This window comes from Papio anubis, chromosome 1 (genome assembly GCF_008728515.1).
Source record: "Papio anubis isolate 15944 chromosome 1, Panubis1.0, whole genome shotgun sequence".
Lineage (NCBI taxonomy): Eukaryota > Metazoa > Chordata > Mammalia > Primates > Cercopithecidae > Papio > Papio anubis.
The window spans coordinates 139209417-139228905 of NC_044976.1; the positions used below are offsets into that span (position 1 = coordinate 139209417).

Genomic DNA, 19489 nt, shown 5'->3' on the forward strand with positions numbered 1-19489 from the left:
CTTTCATGGATGGTCTACAAATAATATGACTAACATCTGAATAAGTCAATCCAAGATTCATGCTTCTAAACCAATCTGCCACCAAGAGTCGACTCAGTCCCACAAAAAATGCGGAGCCAACTTCTATGTTGTTTTCATAGTTATGAAGGTAGCCTTTAGCTCAGCGAGTAGAGGCAGCTCTTTGTTTCTGCCCATCAGTCCCATAGTGATACCACTGCCAGTTATTTAATTACAACTCCCCTCATGCCTATACCAAGAACTCCCAGATAATCTTATCAATGGAACTGAATCATCAGTCAATACACTCTTCAGTAGGCTGCATCCGAGACAAATTTTTCCAAATGAAGGACAAATAAAAGTGATAACTGTACTTTCATTCTTTTTGGGTACATGATGATGGAATGAAAAATATCTGGGCTGTAATTCAGAACCCCTGAATTGTGTTGCCATCTGTGTTCATCTAAAGTGGGGCCCTAAAATATTTCACTGAACCCCTCTTGGACTTCATTCATTCATATGCTCGCTGGTAATGTGATATCTACCTTGCTGACTTAATTGTCTTGAGAGAATTGAAGATCAAATGAAATGCAGTGTGAGAAAATACTTTCTAAACTGTAATGCTTCGTACAAATGAGTTGTTATACTTTCTCTAATCTCAGGTACAACTTGTTCATCTTTAGACTGTGAGAGAGGGAGTCTGAAGGCAGATAGTTACATCAGTAAACTATGTGAGAAGCTACTGAGCTAGAACATTTCTTTTTATATTTTTTTCTGTTATGTTCCATGACCTGATTTAGGATAAACACCTGACTCTCAACATCACTTTTTAAAAGACACTTGCATTGGGCGTGGTGGCTCACGCCTGTAATCCCAGCACTTTGGGAGGCTGAGGGGAGTGGATCTCTTGAGCCCAGGAATTCAAGACCAGCCTGGGCAACATGGTGAAACCACCATCACTACAAAAAAAAAAAAAAAAGTAAAAATTAGCTGAGTGTGGTGGCACACACCTACAGTTCCAGCTACTGGCACCACTGCACTCCAGCCTGGGTGACACTGAGACCCTGTCTTGGGGGGGTGGGAAAGTTAAAAGGCACATGCTATATGAAACTGTGTGTGTGTGTGAATGTGTGTATTACTGCTATGGGCTGAATTGTGTCCCCTAAAAAAGAATGGTTGAAGTCCTACCCCCCAGTACCTCAGAATGTGACCTCATTTGGAGATAGTTTTTACAGAGAGAATCATGTTAAAATGAAGTCATTATGGTGGGCACTAATCCAATATGACTGGTGTCCTTATCAAAAGGGGAAATTTGGACATAAATGCGCACAGGGAGAAGGAGCACCATGTGAATGTGAAGACAGAGCTCGGGGTGATGCGTCCACAATCCGGGAATGCAAGATCGCTGGCAGACCCCACCAAGTTAGGGATCAGGCATGGAGCAGTGTCCCTTGCGGCCTTCAGAAGGAACCAACCCTGACAACATCTTAATCTCAGACTTCTGGGCTCCAGAGCTGTGAGACAATAAATTTCTGTTGTTTAAGCCACCAAGTTTGTGGCTGTGTTACAGCAGCCCTAGCTAATTTTTTAAAGGATTATGTTTGCTTCAAAAGTGGAAACTGAAGTGATTTCAGAAACTCTGGTCCTAGCTTATAGTTTCAGAGTTATTTCATAAGCTCACCTGACGTTCAGTGAAAATGTGTTTTCTGTTCTTTTCCATCCGTAACTTATCTAAAAGCTCTACTCAACTTTCATTATGATATTCTTAATCCCCTGCAGCCAAATATCATCTCTCCATCCTTGGGATCCCTAATGGCAGTTTGTTCTTCCCTTACTACCTTAATCTTATATCTGCCTGTATTATTTGGATACTTTAATCCCTTTTTCTCAGAGCATAAACTCCTTGAAAAAGTTTGTTTTATATGTCAGTTTTCTGTTAAACATTTCTCTTCCAGCATATTTCGCACAAAATAGTATGTATTTACTGAATTGACACCAAGACATCTTTGTAAAATTATTGCATGATTATTATATAATTACATACATACACATATATATATATAGAGAGAGAGACGGAGTCTTCTCTGTCATCCAGGCTGGAGTGCAATGGTGCAATCTCTGCTCACTGCAACCTCCGCCTCCTGGGTTCAAGCCATTCTCCTGCCTCGGCCTCCTGAATGTCTGGGATTACAGGCGCATGCCACCATGCCCAGCTAATTTTTTTTTTTTTTTTTTTTTTAGTAGGGACAGGGTTTCACCATGTTGGACAGGCTGATCTCAAACTCCTGAGCCTGTGATCTGCCCACTTCGGCCTCCCAAAGTGCTGGGATTACAGGCGTGAGCCACCACGCCTGGCTATAATTACATATACGATTATATATAAAACGTAGTATCACCTGAAATGTTACGTATTTTAATAATCAGAAACTCATGCTGTCACTGTCTGATCAGATTATGCCCACCAATCTTTCTCTGCTAATCTTGCAATGACTCTGCTCAAAACAATAAGATCTCCATATTTTTCACGGCAAAGGGAAAACGGAGACATAAATGTCATGGGAAAATCTGAAAATACTCTCAGGTCCTACATGAATGAGATAATACACTCATTCTTATATATCCCAGGGTTAGATGGTTCTGAGAGGTAATGGGGGTTAATTCACTGGCTGAAATTAGTCCAGTGTTACTCCTCCTGCTTAAGCCTCCAGAACCATGACATTCTGTGACATTTGAGCAAATAACCCAGAAGAAATAGCACAGTCAACAGTGAATCATGGATGACATTTATTTTATTTTAATTTTTATTTATTTTGAGACAGGGTCTCAGTCTGTCACCCAGGCTGAAGTGCAGTGGTGCAATCATGTCTCATTGCAGCCTTGAACTGCTGGACTCAAGCAGTCCTCCTACCTCAGCCTCCTGAGTAGCTGGGACCACAGCCATGCACCATCACATCTGGCTAATTTTTAATTTTTGTTTTTGTTTTTTTTTTTTTGTAGAGACAGAGTCTCACTATGTTGCCCAGGCTGGTTTCAAACTTCTGGGCTCAAGCCGTCCACCCACCCACCTCAGCTTCCCAAAGTGTTGAGATTATAGGTGTGATCTATGTTTTAAAAAGCACCACTCAACTAGGTATACTTTCGTTTTTTTTTAGGCAGAGTTCCACTCTGTCACTCAGGCTGGAGTGCAGTGGTGTGATCTTGGCTTACTGCAACCTCTGCCTCCCGAGTTCAAGTGATTCTCCTGCCTTGGCCTCCTGAGTAGCTGGGATTACAGGCGTGTGCCACCATACCCAACTGATTTTTTTTTTGTATTTTTAGTAGAGACAGGGTTTTGCTATGTTGGCCAGGCTGGTCTTGAACTCCTGGCCTCAAGTGATCCACCCACCTCAGCCTCCCAAAGTGTTGGGATTACAGGTGTGAGCCACTGCACCCGACCAACTAGGTATAATATTGAACAGTACAAATAGGAAAGCAGGACTATGCTGATGATCATTCTGACTACTCCCTCCTATATCTGTCTATCTATCTATCTATGTATCTATCTATGTATGTATCTATCTATGTATGTATCTATGTATGTATGTATGTATGTATGTATGTATGTATGTATGTATCTATCTATCTATCTATCTATCCATCCATCCATCTATCTGCCTACCTACCTATCTACAGGATCTCCCTCTGTCACTCAGGCTGGAGTACAGTGGTGTGATCACAGCTCACCACAGCCTTGAACTCCTGTACTCAAGCAATTCTCCCACCTTAGCCTCCCAAGTAACTAGGACTACAGGTACATGCCACCACGCCCTGCTAATTAAAAAAATTTTTTTATAGCAACAGGGTCTCACTATGTTGCCCAATCTGGTCTCAAACTTTTGGGCTCAAGTGATTCTCCTGGCCTCCCAGGAGGCCTCCCAAAGTCCTGGGATTATAGGCATTAACCACACCTGGCCAATTTTGTTTGTATTTTAAATGCAATTTGGGGCTTTCATAATCCAGAACATTGTGAGTATAGACTTGGCTAGACTAAGATTCACTGTCCCTTCTTGATGATACCCTGGCCAATGCTGTTTCTGGCGATCAGTTGGGCAGCCAGGTAGGGCGCCCTCTGTAGCAGCACATCTGGAACAAGGAGAAACTTGGACTTCATCTGCATTTCAAATGGAAGCTTTTGCCAGTAAGGAAATTCAAGGTGGACCAGAACCATGGAAAACGCTGAAAGGAGAGTTAGCTTAAGTGCCAAATGTCCCCATGGACTTACGCTTTGGTTCATGCCTGTTTGGGTTTGGGGCTGTGTGAGTTTGGGACTCAAGTTCTGCATTTATTCATTCAACAAATATTTATCAAAACCTGTTATGTGCAAGGGATGTGAACAAAGGAAAACACATTTTTATTTTATTTTATATTTATTTTATTATTATTTTTTGCGGTGCAGTTTCACGCTTGTTGCCCAGGCTAGAGTGCAATAGCATGGTCTCTGCTCACTGCAACCTCTACCTTCTGGGTTCAAGCGATTCTCCTGCCTCAGCCTCCCAAGTCGCTGGGATTACAGGCACCCGCCACCACACCCGGCTAATTTCTTCTTCTTTTTTCTTTTCTTTTTTTTTTTTTGAGACAGAGTCTTGCTCTGTCACCCAGGCTGGAGTGCAGTGGCACAATCTTGGCTCACTGCAACCTTCACCTGCTGGGTTCAAGCAATTCTCCTGCCTCAGCCTCCTGAGTAGCTGGGACTACGGGCATACACCACCATGCCCGACTAATTTTTTCTATTTTTAGTAGAAATGGGGTTTCACTATGCTGGCCAGGCTGGTCTTGAACTCATGACCTCGTGATCCACCTGCCTTGGCCTCCCAAAATGCTGGGATTACAGATGTGAGCTACCGCGCCCAGCCGCTAATTCTTGTACTTTTAGGAAAGATGGAATTTCACCATGTTGGCCAGACTGGTCTTCAACTCCAGACCTCAGGTGATTCACCTGCCTCGGTCTCCCGAAGTGCTGGGATTTCAGGTGTGAGCCACCGTGCCCGGCCATGAAACATATTTTTAAAATACTAATGTGGGAACATATACTAAGTGAGGAAGAGTGTCCCTACAGCAGGTATAGATTTGGCAAAGGAAGGCACCCAGTTGTCCTGTGCTTCCTGAGGAAATTGTCCCAAATAGTCCTTGTTGACTCCTTGTTTTCACTGTACTACCCTCCCTCTTTTACGGTCTGAATGTGTCCCTCCCTACCTCAGATTCATATATTGGAATGTAATTGCCAATGTGATAGTATTAAGAAGTGGGGCCTTTGGTCCGTGATTAGGTCAGGAGGGCAGAGGCCTCATGGAAAGGATTAGGGTCCTTATAAAAGGCCTTGAAGGAGTGGATTTGAACCATTCTATCCCTTCCACCGTGGGAGCAACAAGTAACCATCAATGAGGAACAGGGCCCTCATCAGACACTGAACCTGTTGGAATGTCTTATTTTTTTTATTTTTAGAGATGGTCTTGTCTGTTGCCCAGGCTGGAGTGCAGTGGCATGATCATAGCTGACTGCAGCCTCAAACTCCTGGGCTCAAGCAATCCTCCTGACTCAACTTCCCAAGTAGCTGGAACTACAGGTGTGCACCACCATGCCTGGTTAATTTTCTTTTTGCATTTGTAGAGATGGGGTCTCACAATGTTGCCCAGTCTGGTCTCAACCTCCTGGGCTGGAGTAATCCTCCTGCCTCAGGCTCCCAAAGTGCTGGGATTATAGGCATGAACCACCGTGGCCAGTCCCTACTGCCTTGTTGATCTTGGACATCCCTGCCTCCAGAAATGTGACAATACATTTCTATTATTTATAAATCACAGTCTGTGGTGTTTTGTTACAGCGGCATGGACTAAGATTCCCCTTCTTTTCCTTCACTGTGTCCTCTTTCCTCTCCTTGGTCCTTACTGTGGATGCAAGATTCATGAAATGCCCTCTCTTCCTACCATTCCAAATATACACCTTGCCAGATCCCAGGAGTTATGCAGCACACCCCGCCTCCTGCCATGGCCCCTCCATATGCCCCACCCCCTTGGGGCCCTTCAGCACTGTAGGAGCCATTGAAGCTTTCCTTCTACAGAGTGTGAAGTCTGGGATGATGTAATATATGGTGTTCTCATGCTGACTCCGGGCCACTCAGCCTGTGAAGAAACAGTAAAAAAGTGTGAATTTCCGGGCATCCCCACAGACAGCAGGAATTCTTCCCAGTTTTAAGGAATCGAGCACCTCTGCCACTGACACCATTGCACTTTTGGCTAAGCAAAGGTGTGCCCCCATAACACTAGCAGCACTAGAGTGGGGCTTCATGTTTAGATGGGCTGGGGGAAGGGGGAAGGGACACCTCCCACTGCTTTCAAAGGGAGCCCGCAGGAGGGACACTGCTCAGAAACCACCTTAGCAGGGAGAGGCGGGGAAGAGGAGGAAGGAGGAGAAAACGGGGTGGAGTGGGGAGAGGAAGAGAGGGAGGACCTTGGGCAGGGCAGGGAAGCCAACCTGAGCAAACACAGCAGCCCGAGTGTTCCCAAGGCCACAATGCTGAGAATGTCCACTCCTAATCTGTGTGGTGGTCTGCATTGCTGGGCCCCCTGGCTCTCTTCTGGCATTCTCTGCCTCTGCCTCATATTCTTATTGGGCCAGGTGGGCTTGCTGCAGGGACACCCCCAGTGCCTGGATTATGGGCCCCCTTTCCAGCCCCTTCTGCACCTTGAGTTTTGCTCTGACTATGAGTCCTTTGGCTGCTGTGACCAGCACAAAGACCGCCGCATCGCTGCCCGGTACTGGGACATCATGGAATATTTTGATCTGAAGAGGCATGAACTGTGTGGAGATTACATTAAAGACATCCTTTGCCAGGTAGTGAAAAGTGCCTTCCAGCCCCAGGGGTTTGGGTGCTGGGTTGCATGGTGTGGGTCCTGAGTGGAGGGTGCTTTGGGAGCCCAGCCCTTTAGAAGTTCAAGTGCCGGGTGCCTCATCTTTGAGCTGCCATCTTTGGACGCGCACACTGACATGAGCGTGTTCTGAATTTGGTCTCCATGGGTTCCCCAAACCTCTCCCTCTGGGATTCTGCTGGCCCTGATTCTTCTCCAGGCTCCAGGAGAATGAGAGCAATACTCTTCCTGGAGCTCTCAGAGCAGCCATTATTTGCCACGCTCCCTCTGCAGTGCATGGCAAATAACTATTTGCATCCTCTGTGGTGCTCAGAGAGTTAGGCACTTATACCCATGGCATTTACCGAGTGCGTTAAGGGAGGGAGTGGTGGCATCTGTTGGGGTCCAGTCCTTTCTCATCTGGCTGATTTGTGCCAGGGCATCTCTGGTGTCACGATGGTGGCAGCAGGGGTTGGGGACTCTCCCCAGAGTTCTGTCTGCCCAGCACTCCAGAGCTGGAAGAGAGAGATGCAAGCTACTGCGTGACAGTGACTCACAGTTTCTGCTTCTCCTGGTTGCCCAACAGCCAAAATCCACATCCCTGGGAGGCATCGTTTTGGTTGAGCTCAGCCTGAAAACAAGACGGGTGTAGCCTGCACGCACAGACTTTGTAGGAAGAGGATGTTTGGGGGTTAATGGAGAGAGGTCAGCATTTGGAAAGCTGATGACAGAGGTTGCCTGGGGAGGACCCCTCTAATGATGTTGGGGAGGACAGACAAGAAGTCCAGGCAGCCTTTTGAACTGAGACCCCTTGGGCTTGTCAGCACAATGACTTGGCTATCCACAGGCGTCTCTTCATGACCACTGTTCCTGAACTTGCTGACCACCGTAACTGCCACACAAGATGTGGAGTGGTTAAGTGAGCTTCCCGGAGTCCAGGAGAGAATTACAGCTGGGCCTGGCCCAGAAAGTCAGCCACCTGGGTGGCACCGCCTGGGGCTACACTCTTGGACACCACTCCTCAGCTGTTTCCTGGAGAATTAACTCTAGGATACCCATTAGGGTAGAAGCTGAGCTTTTACAAGCAGCACTGAGAATGTTTATTTCTGAGATCTCCCCTAGTAAAAATGTATACCCCTGACCCTTCCCTCTTGCATAACGTTTCAGAAAGTCAAAGTCAGCAGTTCTGTTGTTTCAGGGATTTGAGGACTAAGAACAATTTCAGCCAAACAATCCTACACATGTTTATTCGTTCCCATTTATAAGGTCCTCTTTCTTCCCCAACACATGTAGTGTGTACCCAGCAATGATTCTGCAGGCAGTTGTTATGATCCTCATTTTACTGATGAGGGCTCAAGAGTTTAGATGACTTACGCAAGGCAAAACAATCCTGGGGCACAGAGCTAGATGCTCAGGCTCCAAGTTTTGTGCCCTTTCAGTCACACCATGCTAAAGTATAGTAACAGCAGCACTGGCTTGTTTACTTAATGGTTTTCTGAGGTCCCCAAACTATATGCTCCATTGGAAGGAGACTTTGTGCGTTTCGCTCACTGCTGCATCCCAGTCAATGTAGAGAACAGTGCCTGGCACGTAAGAGAGACTCAACAGGAGGGTCACACAGGACTCTTTTTTTTTTTGAGACAGAGTCTTACTCTGTCACCCAGGATGGAGTGCAGTGGCATGGTCTTGGCTGACTACAGCCTCTGCCTCTCGGGTCCAAGCAATTCTGCCTCAGTCTCCTGAGTACCTGGGACTCCTGGTGTGTGACACCATGCCTGGCTTTTTTCGTATTTTTAGTAGTGACAGGGTTTCACCATGTTGGCCAGGCTGGTCTTGAACTCCTGACCTCAGGTGGTCTGCCCACCTCACCCTCTCAAAGTGCTGGGATTACAGGCGTGAGCCACTGCGCCTGGCCAGAGACCTTATGGCCTTTAATTGTCTTCCTTTAAAGTAGGGAAGTATCTGTTTAGTTACTGTGCTAACTGAGTAGAAGCCACTTTGCAAACTCTAAATGGCTGCATGAGAGTGTGCCATAGTAGTGGTTCTCTTTCCACAGCCCCCTTCTATTCTCTAGTTTTGGATCCTTAATTCAGTCTCCCCTCTCTCTTTTTCCCACTCTCCGAGAGTGGACAGAATGAGCAAGGGGACACTTAAGAGTGGGTCGGTCATGTTGCTTCTTGACAGCTGCTGTAATAAGTGTCTTAAATGGAAACAGACACCCCGAGGGGAGCCTGTGAATCTCTGGGCTCCTTCTTCCCCTCCGCCCAATGACCGAAAGCTGGCTCTGCAATCTACAATTAGAGGAAATAAGACAGAACAGGGAACTCACATATACATGAAAAACGCTGCTGGTCCTTTTGTGAAGCGATGGGAGCACAGAGGTGAATGAGATGGTTCTGTGCAGGCTGGCTGGCTCAGGAGAGTCATTAGTGATCAGAAGGGGGCTTCTGGGCCAGTAGGTGAACTCTGCTGGAACGCACGGCTCCAAACGACACCCTTTGAATTGGACTTTCTTACCTTTCTAATCTCAGTTGCCTCTGCCTTTCATCACTACTGGGAGTCGCTCATCTGCTCACAATATTCTATTTTCCTTCTAAAAAATGTTATAGTCTAGGGAGGTCTGAGTAGCAGCTACTCCTTTGGGCAAATAGTCCTCATATGTTTGTGTAAGGAGCAGGCACATTGCCCTATAGCCACAATTCAAATGTGTATAGGTTCCAGCATGGTACTTTGCATATATTAAACACTGAAATATTTTAAATAAATAATTGAAGAAATTGCTAGACACTTAATCTCTGAGAGTGATACATCCAATGTCCATTCTGATAATTTTATTTTTCATTGTAAAATATTCAAAAAATATGGAAAAGCACAGAAAAATTAAATAACACTGTATCTCCAACAACCACATTTGAACAAATATGACATTTTTGCCAGATTGTTTCATATTTGTATAAAGAAATAAAATCTTAGTAGATACAGCATCCGTAAGAAAATGAGGCTAGGCCAACACGGTGGCTCATGCCTGTAAATGCCAGCACTTTGTGAGATTGAGGAGGCAGGAGAATCACTCGAGCTCAGGAGTTTGAGATCAGCCTAGGCAACATGGTGAGGCCGTCTCTATGAAAAATAAAATAAAATGAAAATTAAAAAAATAAAAAGAAAGAGATCTAGAAATTTAGTAATTTTTTGAAAATATATTCATGCATAATTTAATAAAACTTTAAATGTCAAAAACTAGGCTGAAATGTTAGAGATAGCATAGTGAATATGAGAGATTTTCCCTGCTTTCTGCCTTCCAGGAGCATTAACTGGGTAGAAAATCACAGAGAAGAGTTTTAGCAGCAGTTGGTAACAAAAACTCCAGAATCCTGACTTTTTTCCCCGAGGACCATTTTTTCTTTTCTGCTTGCTCAAAATGTGAGCTTGCTCAAAGCGCTGGTATGGCAGGTCTGATGGTGAGCCTGAGCTCCGCGTTCTTTTCTAGGAGTGCTCGCCCTACGCAGCCCACCTCTACGACGCCGAGAACCCCCGGACGCCCCTCCGGAATCTCCCCGGCCTCTGCTCTGATTACTGCTCTGCCTTCCATTCTAACTGCCACTCCGCCATCTCCCTGCTGACCAATGACCGAGGCCTCCAGGAGTCTCACGGAATGGACGGTGTCCGCTTCTGCCACCTCCTGGATCTTCCTGACAAGGACTATTGCTTCCCCAACGTCCTGAGGAACAACTATCTCAACCGCAACCTGGGCATGGTGGCCCAGGATCCTAGGGGCTGCCTGCAGCTCTGCCTGAGCGAGGTGGCCAACGGGCTGAGGAACCCCGTCTCCATGGTCCATGCCGGGGACGGCACCCATCGCTTCTTTGTTGCCGAGCAGGTAGGAGTGGTGTGGGTCTATCTCCCTGATGGGAGTCGCCTGGAGCAACCCTTCCTGGACCTCAAGAACATCGTGTTGACCACCCCATGGATCGGGGATGAGAGAGGCTTCTTGGGGTTGGCTTTTCACCCCAAATTCCGCCACAATCGCAAGTTCTATATTTATTATTCGTGCCTGGACAAGAAGAAGGTAGAAAAGATCCGGATTAGTCAGATGAAGGTTTCTCGGGCTGATCCTAACAAAGCTGACCTGAAATCAGAGAGGTGAGAGGTACTCATGAGAGCCTGCTGCTGTACTGTGTTCCAAAATAATGCCCACCAGGTCTGTGGGATAATAGAGGGGAATTTTACTGATTTTACAGAACTACTCCAACTGTTGAGAAAGGAGTCACTGTGGATTGAGGACGGCCCAAGTTAGACTCTTGAGTTAAGGCTGTTTAATGGGATGTAGCCATCACCTTACAGTTACCCTGAATAAAGACATACTTGCCTGTCTTTACAAAGGGTAAGCAAGGACCAACAGTCATAAGGGTCTGAGAAAGAATTATAGATAATATCAACATGTGAAACATAATAGTAGCCTCTGATTATTATGTGGCCATTACATCCCAGGCCCTTTACTTTGAATGTGGGATTTCTCATTCTAACTGGAAGCTGTGGCACAAGGCCATCAAGCTATGGCTGCATGGCCAAGTGAAGACTCAGTTTTAACTGACCCCAAGCTCATGCTCTTTCCACCCTACCACTCTGCCTTTTTTTCCCCCTTCTTCTCCTTTCTCCCTTGCCTCTTTTCCCATGGTAGACAGGTTGGAGGATTGCAAAGAGCATAAAGAACTGGTAGATTAACCCCTCTTAAGTTGCTCGAAAGAAGGGATGGAGCATTCTGGTAGGGCAGAGAATAAGGGCAAGCCCTAGAAAAGGACGGTTGTTACCCTGGCTGGTTCCACAGCTCATTAAATCATGGTGTGAAAGAAAAGTGAGGCCGGGCATGGTGGCTCATGCCTGTAATCCCAACACTTTGGGAAGTTGAGGCAGGCGGATCATTTGAGGTCAGGAGTTCAAGACCAGCCTGGCCAACATGGAAAAACCTTGTCTCTACCAAAAATCAGCCAGGCATGGTGGCACATGCCTGTAGTCCCAGCTACTCAGGAGGCCGAGGCAGGAGAATTGCATGAACCTGGGAGGCAGAGGTTGCAGTGAGCCAAGATCACACCATTGCATGCCAACCTGGGTGACAGAGCAAGACTCCAGCTAAAAAAAAAAAAAAAAAAAAAAGCCAGATGTGGTGGTAATCCCAGCTGCGGGAGGCTCTCAGCTGAGGCAGAATTGCTTGAATCTGGAGGTGGAGGTTGCAGTGAGCTGAGATTGCACCATTGCACTTCAGCTTGGATGCAGAGTGAGACTCTGTCTTAAAAAAAAAAAAAAAAAAAAAAGAGAGAGAAAAGAAAAATGAGCCATGAAAGAGTTATACCAGGAAAAAAGGGTCATCTCAGAGCCCCAAAGCTACCTGCTTTGTGATCCTCAAAAACTCAGAAGCAGGTCTTAGCTGACTTGGCAAATCTTGGTGGCTTGAACCAGTCATTTCTGGGTATCTCAAGAGGATGCAACTTTAGCTTGTGTCAAATCCTGATGCATGGTTTCCTTTTTCTCTTCCAGGGTCATCTTGGAGATTGAAGAACCAGCCTCAAACCATAATGGCGGACAACTTCTTTTTGGCCTAGATGGCTATATGTACATATTCACTGGGGACGGGGGACAGGCTGGAGATCCCTTTGGCCTGTTTGGAAATGCTCAGAACAAGTAAGCTGGGTGGAGGCTGGGACCCTGTCCCATCAGAGTGAGCCCCTGGTATGGTGTTTTTGCAGGGATGGCATCAAACTCAAATCACATGCTGCAAGATGTAGTCCACTCCATTGAGGCAATGGGAGGAATGTTTGGTTTTCAGTTCCATAAATTTCAGACACAGTATATTTTGGTAGTTAATATTATTAATGCTCAATATAACTGTCAGAGTGTTATGTAAAGGAGAATTTGGGATTTTAAAAATATATATATCACCAGGTCATTATTCACCACACTAATCATCTAATTCAATTCCACTCAATAATATTATTGAACACCATGTTCCAGGTGCTGTGCTAGGCCCTGGAGACACATGAGAAGTTAACTACTGGGAGCCAATGTGTATTGGGTGCTTGCAGCTTGTCAGGCACTGGTCTAAGTACATTGGAGAAGGTAATTTTAACAACCTTCAAGGGCAAGAATTTATATCTAATATCTATTTTGTTAATTGACATATCGCCAACACTTAGGACAGTGCCTGGCACAAGGGAGCCTTTCCATAATTACACATGGAATGAATGAATCATATGAAGTATACATATAATAGTATCCATTTTACAGACAAGCAAATGGAGGCACAGAGGTAATACAATGAGTAAGTGGAAAAAACAGAATCCCAACCCACACAGTATGGCGCCAGAGCCCAGTGATGCTGTGTTGCCTAGACAAAGGTCATGTGGTCCTTCTGCCCTTTGCATCCAGTAAGCACTTGGCTTCTATTGTTCCTAGTAATATAAATATTGAGGTTAATAATAATACAAAGCTAACATTTGTCAAATACCTACTGTGATTCAAGAATTGCATTAAACGCTATATACACAATAACTCATTTAACCCTTATATCAAAACCACACTGCAAGGTAAATAATATTTATCTAGCAATATATTTTAAATAGAGATGGGGTCTCACTGTTTTGCCTAGGCTGTTCTTGAACTCATGGCCTCAAGCTATCCGCCCACCTCAGCCTCCCAAAATGTGAGATTACAGGCATGAGCCACTGCACCTGGCCAATATATTAAAAATAATAGCAGCCTCTGATTATCATGTGTCCATTAGATTCCAGACCCTTTACTTGAGTGTGAAATTTCTCATCATCATAGGAAGCAGTGGCACAAGGCCATCAGTTACTCTCCTCTGACTTTCAAATGAGGAAAGTCAGTCCCAGAGACCATAGTCATTGGCAGAGCCTCTCAAACACTTCTGTTCTGTTCTTTTAACTGACCACGTTGTTAAATAAAGAATAAACAGTGTAACTAGCTTCTTTTAAAAATTTGTCATATTAGACCAAATCAGAGAGAAGCTGTCCTCATCATTAAAATAAGAATTGAAGCTGCAACTTGCTCAGGGTCAAATGGGCCAAGATCACATCAAACTTTTGCCTCGTAGTTCTTTTCGAGCCAAACATGGGGCAGTCTTAAATATCTTGTATAGATTTAAAAGAAAATCTTCAAGCTCATTCTTGCTGGTACAAAAAAATAAGTAAAATAAGAAGTCACATCTTCCCATGTGATCCTTAGCAGTCTCTTGGCATCAACTATGAGTCGGCCCTTGTGGGTTGTCTCTTCCAGTCCTGTGCTTTCCTTGGTTACCTGATTCTGTTTCCTGGCCTTCTTTCTTTCAGAAGTTCCCTGCTGGGAAAAGTTTTAAGGATCGATGTGAACAGGGCAGGCTCAGATGGCAAGCGGTACCGAGTTCCCTCGGACAATCCGTTTGTTTCTGAGCCAGGGGCCCACCCCGCCATCTATGCCTATGGGATTAGGAACATGTGGCGCTGTGCTGTGGACCGAGGGGACCCCATCACGCACCAGGGTCGAGGCCGGATATTCTGTGGGGACGTGGGCCAGAACAGGTTTGAAGAGGTTGACCTCATTGTGAAAGGCGGCAATTACGGCTGGAGAGCAAAGGAAGGGTTTGCATGTTATGACAAAAAACTTTGTCACAATGCCTCTTTGGGTAAGTAAGAAGCTCTCTCGGTGATTTCCTGGATGAGTTGAGTGGGCTGGAGGTGGAGGTGGGGAATAAAACCTGAATGTCCTGCCCTGCAGGTCATTTAAATCACGCCTTGTTCGTGTCCTGTGGCGTAGTGCTTCTCCAATCCGTCCTCCAGCCACTCACTGGCACCAGAGACATCTTGGCAGTGGCTATTTTAAAAAAGTGAATTCCTAGACTCTGCCTCAGACCTAATGAATTTGAATTTTGGGTAGATTGGAGGCATGAGATTGACGTAGGAATCTGTATTTTAGTAAGTTACCCACATTAATTTTAGGCATATTATTTTGAGAACCACTGGCAGAGCAAAATTGGTGTATGTTTTTATGTATTTCCCAACTGGTACAGGCCACTGAAATGATATTCTGCATATAGTCAAGTAAGAGGACACTTTCTTTTGTTTTTTTTAGACAGAGACTTGCTCTGTCACCAGGTTGGAGTGCAGTGGCACGATCTCGGCTCACTGCAACCTCCGACTCCCTGGTTCAAGCGATTCTCCTGCCTCCATCTCCTGGGATTACAGGCATGTGCCACCAATCCCAGCTAATTTTTGTATTTTTAGTAGAGATGGGGTTTCACCATGTTGGCCAGGATGGTCTCAATCTTCTGACCTTGTGATCCGCCTGCCTCAGCCTCCCAAAGTGCTGGGATTACAGGCGTGAGCCACCATGCCCAGCCCAGGACACTTTCTAAACACCAATAATCAAGGTATGATTTAGAAACTCCACCTGGCTCAAAATTCTAGTGTTCTGACTCTATTACTACTTCTTAGTCTTTTCTTGTCCTCTAAGTTATAAAGCAGTCTTACAGACTGTGACAATATTTTCCATATCCTTAAACCAGGGTATCTGCCATATCAACCTACAGGGAAAACTTAGCCATTTGGATTTCCAGGTCACTGCCTCATAGATGGAAAGAATTTTTGGCTTCCTCTCTGCCTGAGGATAGCAGTTAAGTAGGAAGCTTGCAAGTATTGTGGATGGCCTATTGAGAACAATAAACATGATTTACTTGCTTGCCTGTCCTACTGAAGACCAAGAGGTAAAGTGTTCTTCACTGAATTAGGCAACTGCATTAAAAAGTCCCCTTCTTCCTCCTTGAAGCTTTCAATTTTAGGCCACGACTCTCACTCTCTTTCCTCTCCCCTGGACAGATGATGTTCTGCCAATCTATGCTTATGGCCACGCAGTGGGGAAGTCAGTCACGGGAGGTTATGTCTATCGTGGTTGTGAATCCCCAAATCTCAATGGCCTGTATATCTTTGGAGACTTCATGAGTGGGTAAGGAAGGACAGATGTCCCTTCTCTCTCTTTTTATTTGAACACTTTTACTGAGGTATAACTTACATGTGGTGAAATATAATCATGTAGGAGCACAGTTGTATGATGTTTTACAAATGTATGCACTCGTATTTCCAGCAACCATATCAAGAGGCAGAACACTTCCATCACCCTAGGAGGCTCCTTCTTTTCTATTGCCTCTCTCTCTCTCTCTCTCTCTCTGTTTCTCTCTCATACCCGGGGCTCACTTTAAAGGGACAGGGGCCCAGCTTCCATCCAGCTTACTTGCTCTGAGCATTTCCAAACATGCCAAAGGGATCTCCAGCCTGTCCCCCGTCCCCAGTGAATATGTACATGTAGCCATCCAGGCCTAAAATAAATTGTCTCTCTCTCTGTCACACACACACACACACACACACACACACACACACACACACACACCCCGCAGCCAGAGATAAGCACTCCCACCACAGCTTAGTTTTGTTTCTGGAACTTCGTATATAAATGGAATCATTAAAGTATGGACTCTTCTTTCTGTGCTTGGCTTCTTTAACTTGGCAATGTCTGTGGGATTCATCAATGTTGTTTCCATGTATCAGTAATTTGTCTTTTTCATTGCTTTGTAAAATTCAATTGTATGAATACACCACAATTTATTCATCTATTCTCTGTGTTGCTGATGGACATTTTGGCTATTCCCAGTTATGAAATATTGTGAATAACATGGCTACTATATTTTATAGTTTTCAGTGTAGAGATCTTGCATCTTTACTTATCTCTTAGTGTTTGATGTTATAGTAAATGTTATTTTGTTAAATTCCAGTTTCTGATTGTTAATTGTTAGTATATAGAATTTTTTTTATATTGAGCTTGCATCTGTCAACCTTGCTGAACTCCTTGTTCATTCTGATTGCTTTTTTATAGATTCTACTGGATTTTCTATGTGGAAGGTAATTTTATTAGAAGGTCTGTGAATATAGACACTTTTACTTTCTTTCTTTTCTTTCCTTTTCTTTTTTGTTTTTTGAGATGGAGTCCAGACTGGAGTGCAGTGGCGCAATCTCAGCTCACTGCAAGTTCCATCTCCTGGGTTCACACCATTCTCCTGCCTCAGCCTCCCGAGTAGCTGGGACTACAGGCGCCCGCCACCACGCCTGGCGAATTTTTTGTATTTACTTTCTTTTTTTTTTTTGAATTGGAAGCCTGCTCTTATTTTTTAACTGGCTTACTGCTCTAGCTTAATCTCAGTGCGGTGTTGAGTAGAAGTGGGGGAAAGCATTCATTTTCACCATCATATTGGTGTGATGTTACTGTGTGACATCACACCAATATGATGTCAGCTGTAGGTGATTTCTACACACCCTTTATCAAGCTGGGGACATTTTCTTTTATTTCTAGTCCTTTGAGAATTTGTATTAGATATAGATGTTGGGTTTTGTCAAAGGCTTCTTTTCATCTTTTGATGAATCATGTGGGCTTTTAAAATTTTTAGTTTCTTAATATGGTGAATTTCATCAATTGATTTAAAAATTGTTAGAGCAGTCTTGCATTCTGAGAAAAATACCACTTGGTCATAATGCATTATCTTTTTTTTTTTTTTGAAATAAGGTTTTGCTCTGTTATGTAGGCTGGACTGCAATGGGACGATCATAGCTCACTACAGCCTCGAACTCCTGGGCTCAAGTGATCCTCCCACCTCAGCCTTCCAAGTAGCTGGTGGCACCCAGCTAATTAAAAAAATTTTTTTTTTGTAGAGATAGAGTCTTACTATGTTGCCTAGGCTGGTCTTGAACTCCTGGCTTCAAGCTATTCTCCCACCTTGGCCTCCCAAAGTGCTAGGATTACAGGCATGACCTGCTGCCCCTGGCCCCATCCTTTTTATATATATAGATTTGATTTGCTGGCATGTTGTTTGAAATTTTAAAATCTATATGCATGAAGGAATAGTGAACTGTAGTTTTTCTTTCTTGTAATATATTTGTCAGACTTTGGAATCAGGGTAAACAGGCTTTATAGAATAAGTATTCCTGTTCAATTATCTGGAAGAGTTTGTGTAAAATAGGTATGATTTTTCCTTATGTGTTCTTCATTCCAAGAAAAACTATCTGGGCCTGAAGTTTTCTATGTGAAAAGACTTTTAATAACAAATTTAATTTCTTTATTAGATTTAATTATTCAGTTTATCTATTTCTTTCTGAGTGAGCTTTGGTAGTCTGTGCCTTTCAAGGAATTTGTCCAGTTTGTCTACGTTGTCAAATGTATTGGCATTCAGTTGTTCATAATATTCCTTTATTATTATTTAAATATCTATACAAACTATGGTGATGTCACTTGTCTTGTTCTAGATACAGCTGGTAGTTGTGTCTTCTCTCTCTTTTTTTTTAAATCAGTCTGATTAGAGGTTTATCCATTTTATTGATCTTCTATAAGAACCAGCTTTTGTGTTCATTGATTTTTTTTCCTATTACTTTTGTGTTTTTTTCTATTTCATTGATTTCTTCTCTTTTTTCTTCCTTCTGCTTGATTTGGGTTTAATTTGCTCTTCTATTTCTAGTTTCTCAAGATGGAAGCTGAGGTTATTGATCTGAGACCTTTCATCTTTACTAATATATGTGTTTAGTGCTATAAATTTTCCCCCAAGTACTACTTTAGCAGTATCCTGTAAATGTTGATATATTGTGTTTTCATTGTTATTCAGCTAAAAATATTTTCTAATTTACCTTTTGATTTCTTTGTCCCATGAGTTATTTCAAAGTGAGATATTTAGTTTTCAACTACCTGAAGATTTTCCAGAGGTCTTTCTGCTATTGATTTCTATTTTAGATTTACTGTGGTCCCAGAACATATTGTATATGACTTGGGGAACTATCTTGGATTTTCTGGGTGGGTCCTAAATGAAATTACAAACGTGTTTAGAAGAGGAAGGTAGGGGGAAATTTGAAGATGTGAGAGATAGAAAGTGATGTGACAACGAAGGCAGAGGGAGAAAAGGTGACGTGATGTGGGGCCATGAGTCAAGGCATAGGGACAGCTTTCAAAAGCTGGAAAGAGTGAGGAAACCGATTCTCCTGCAGAGCGTCTGGAGGGAGCACAGTCCTGCCAACACCTTGATCTTGGCTCAGTGAAGACCGTTTCAGAGTTCTGGCATCCAATTCTATAAAAGAATAAGTGTATGTTGTTTTAAGTCACAAAGTTGTGGTAATTTGTAGTCGTGGTAATTTGTTACAGTGGCAATAAGAATGTTATCATTCCTAATGCTCTCAATTCCTTTGGGTAGATGCATGTTTCTATCTGATACCATTTTTCTTCTGTCTGAAGAACTTCCTTTAACATTTCTTGTTGATGGGGTCTATAGTGATGAATTCTTTTCACTTTTGAGTCTTTATTTTGCCTTCATTTTTGAAAGATGTTTTCACTGGGTATAGAAGTCTGTGTTAGCATGTTTTTTTCTTTGATTCTTTAGAGGTTGCCCCACTATTTTCTGGCTTGCATCATTTCCAATGAGAAATCTGCTGCCAGACTTCTCTTTGTTCCTTCATATGTAATATTTCATTTTTTTCCCTATGACTGCTTTTTAAGATTTTCCCTTTATCATCAGTTTTGTGCAATTTCATTAAGATATG

The 19489-nt window shown here is 43.8% G+C and overlaps 1 protein-coding gene across 2 annotated transcripts in view; it reads left to right on the forward strand.

Moving 5' to 3' along the window:
• HHIPL2 (HHIP like 2) overlaps positions 1-19489 on the forward strand; it is a 36023-nt gene that overhangs the window by 3094 nt on the left and 13440 nt on the right. Inside the window, exons 1-5 of one of the 2 annotated variants that reach the window (XM_021927004.2) lie at positions 5661-6864; positions 10366-11018; positions 12411-12554; positions 14219-14550; positions 15740-15866. In XM_021927004.2, the coding sequence (XP_021782696.2) occupies positions 6325-6864; positions 10366-11018; positions 12411-12554; positions 14219-14550; positions 15740-15866 (1796 nt within the window). In that variant the 5' untranslated portion in view covers positions 5661-6324. Of the gene's footprint in view, positions 1-5660; positions 6865-10365; positions 11019-12410; positions 12555-14218; positions 14551-15739; positions 15867-19489 lie in introns of those variants that run through there. The other variant, XM_009186932.4, reaches the window with a different exon arrangement.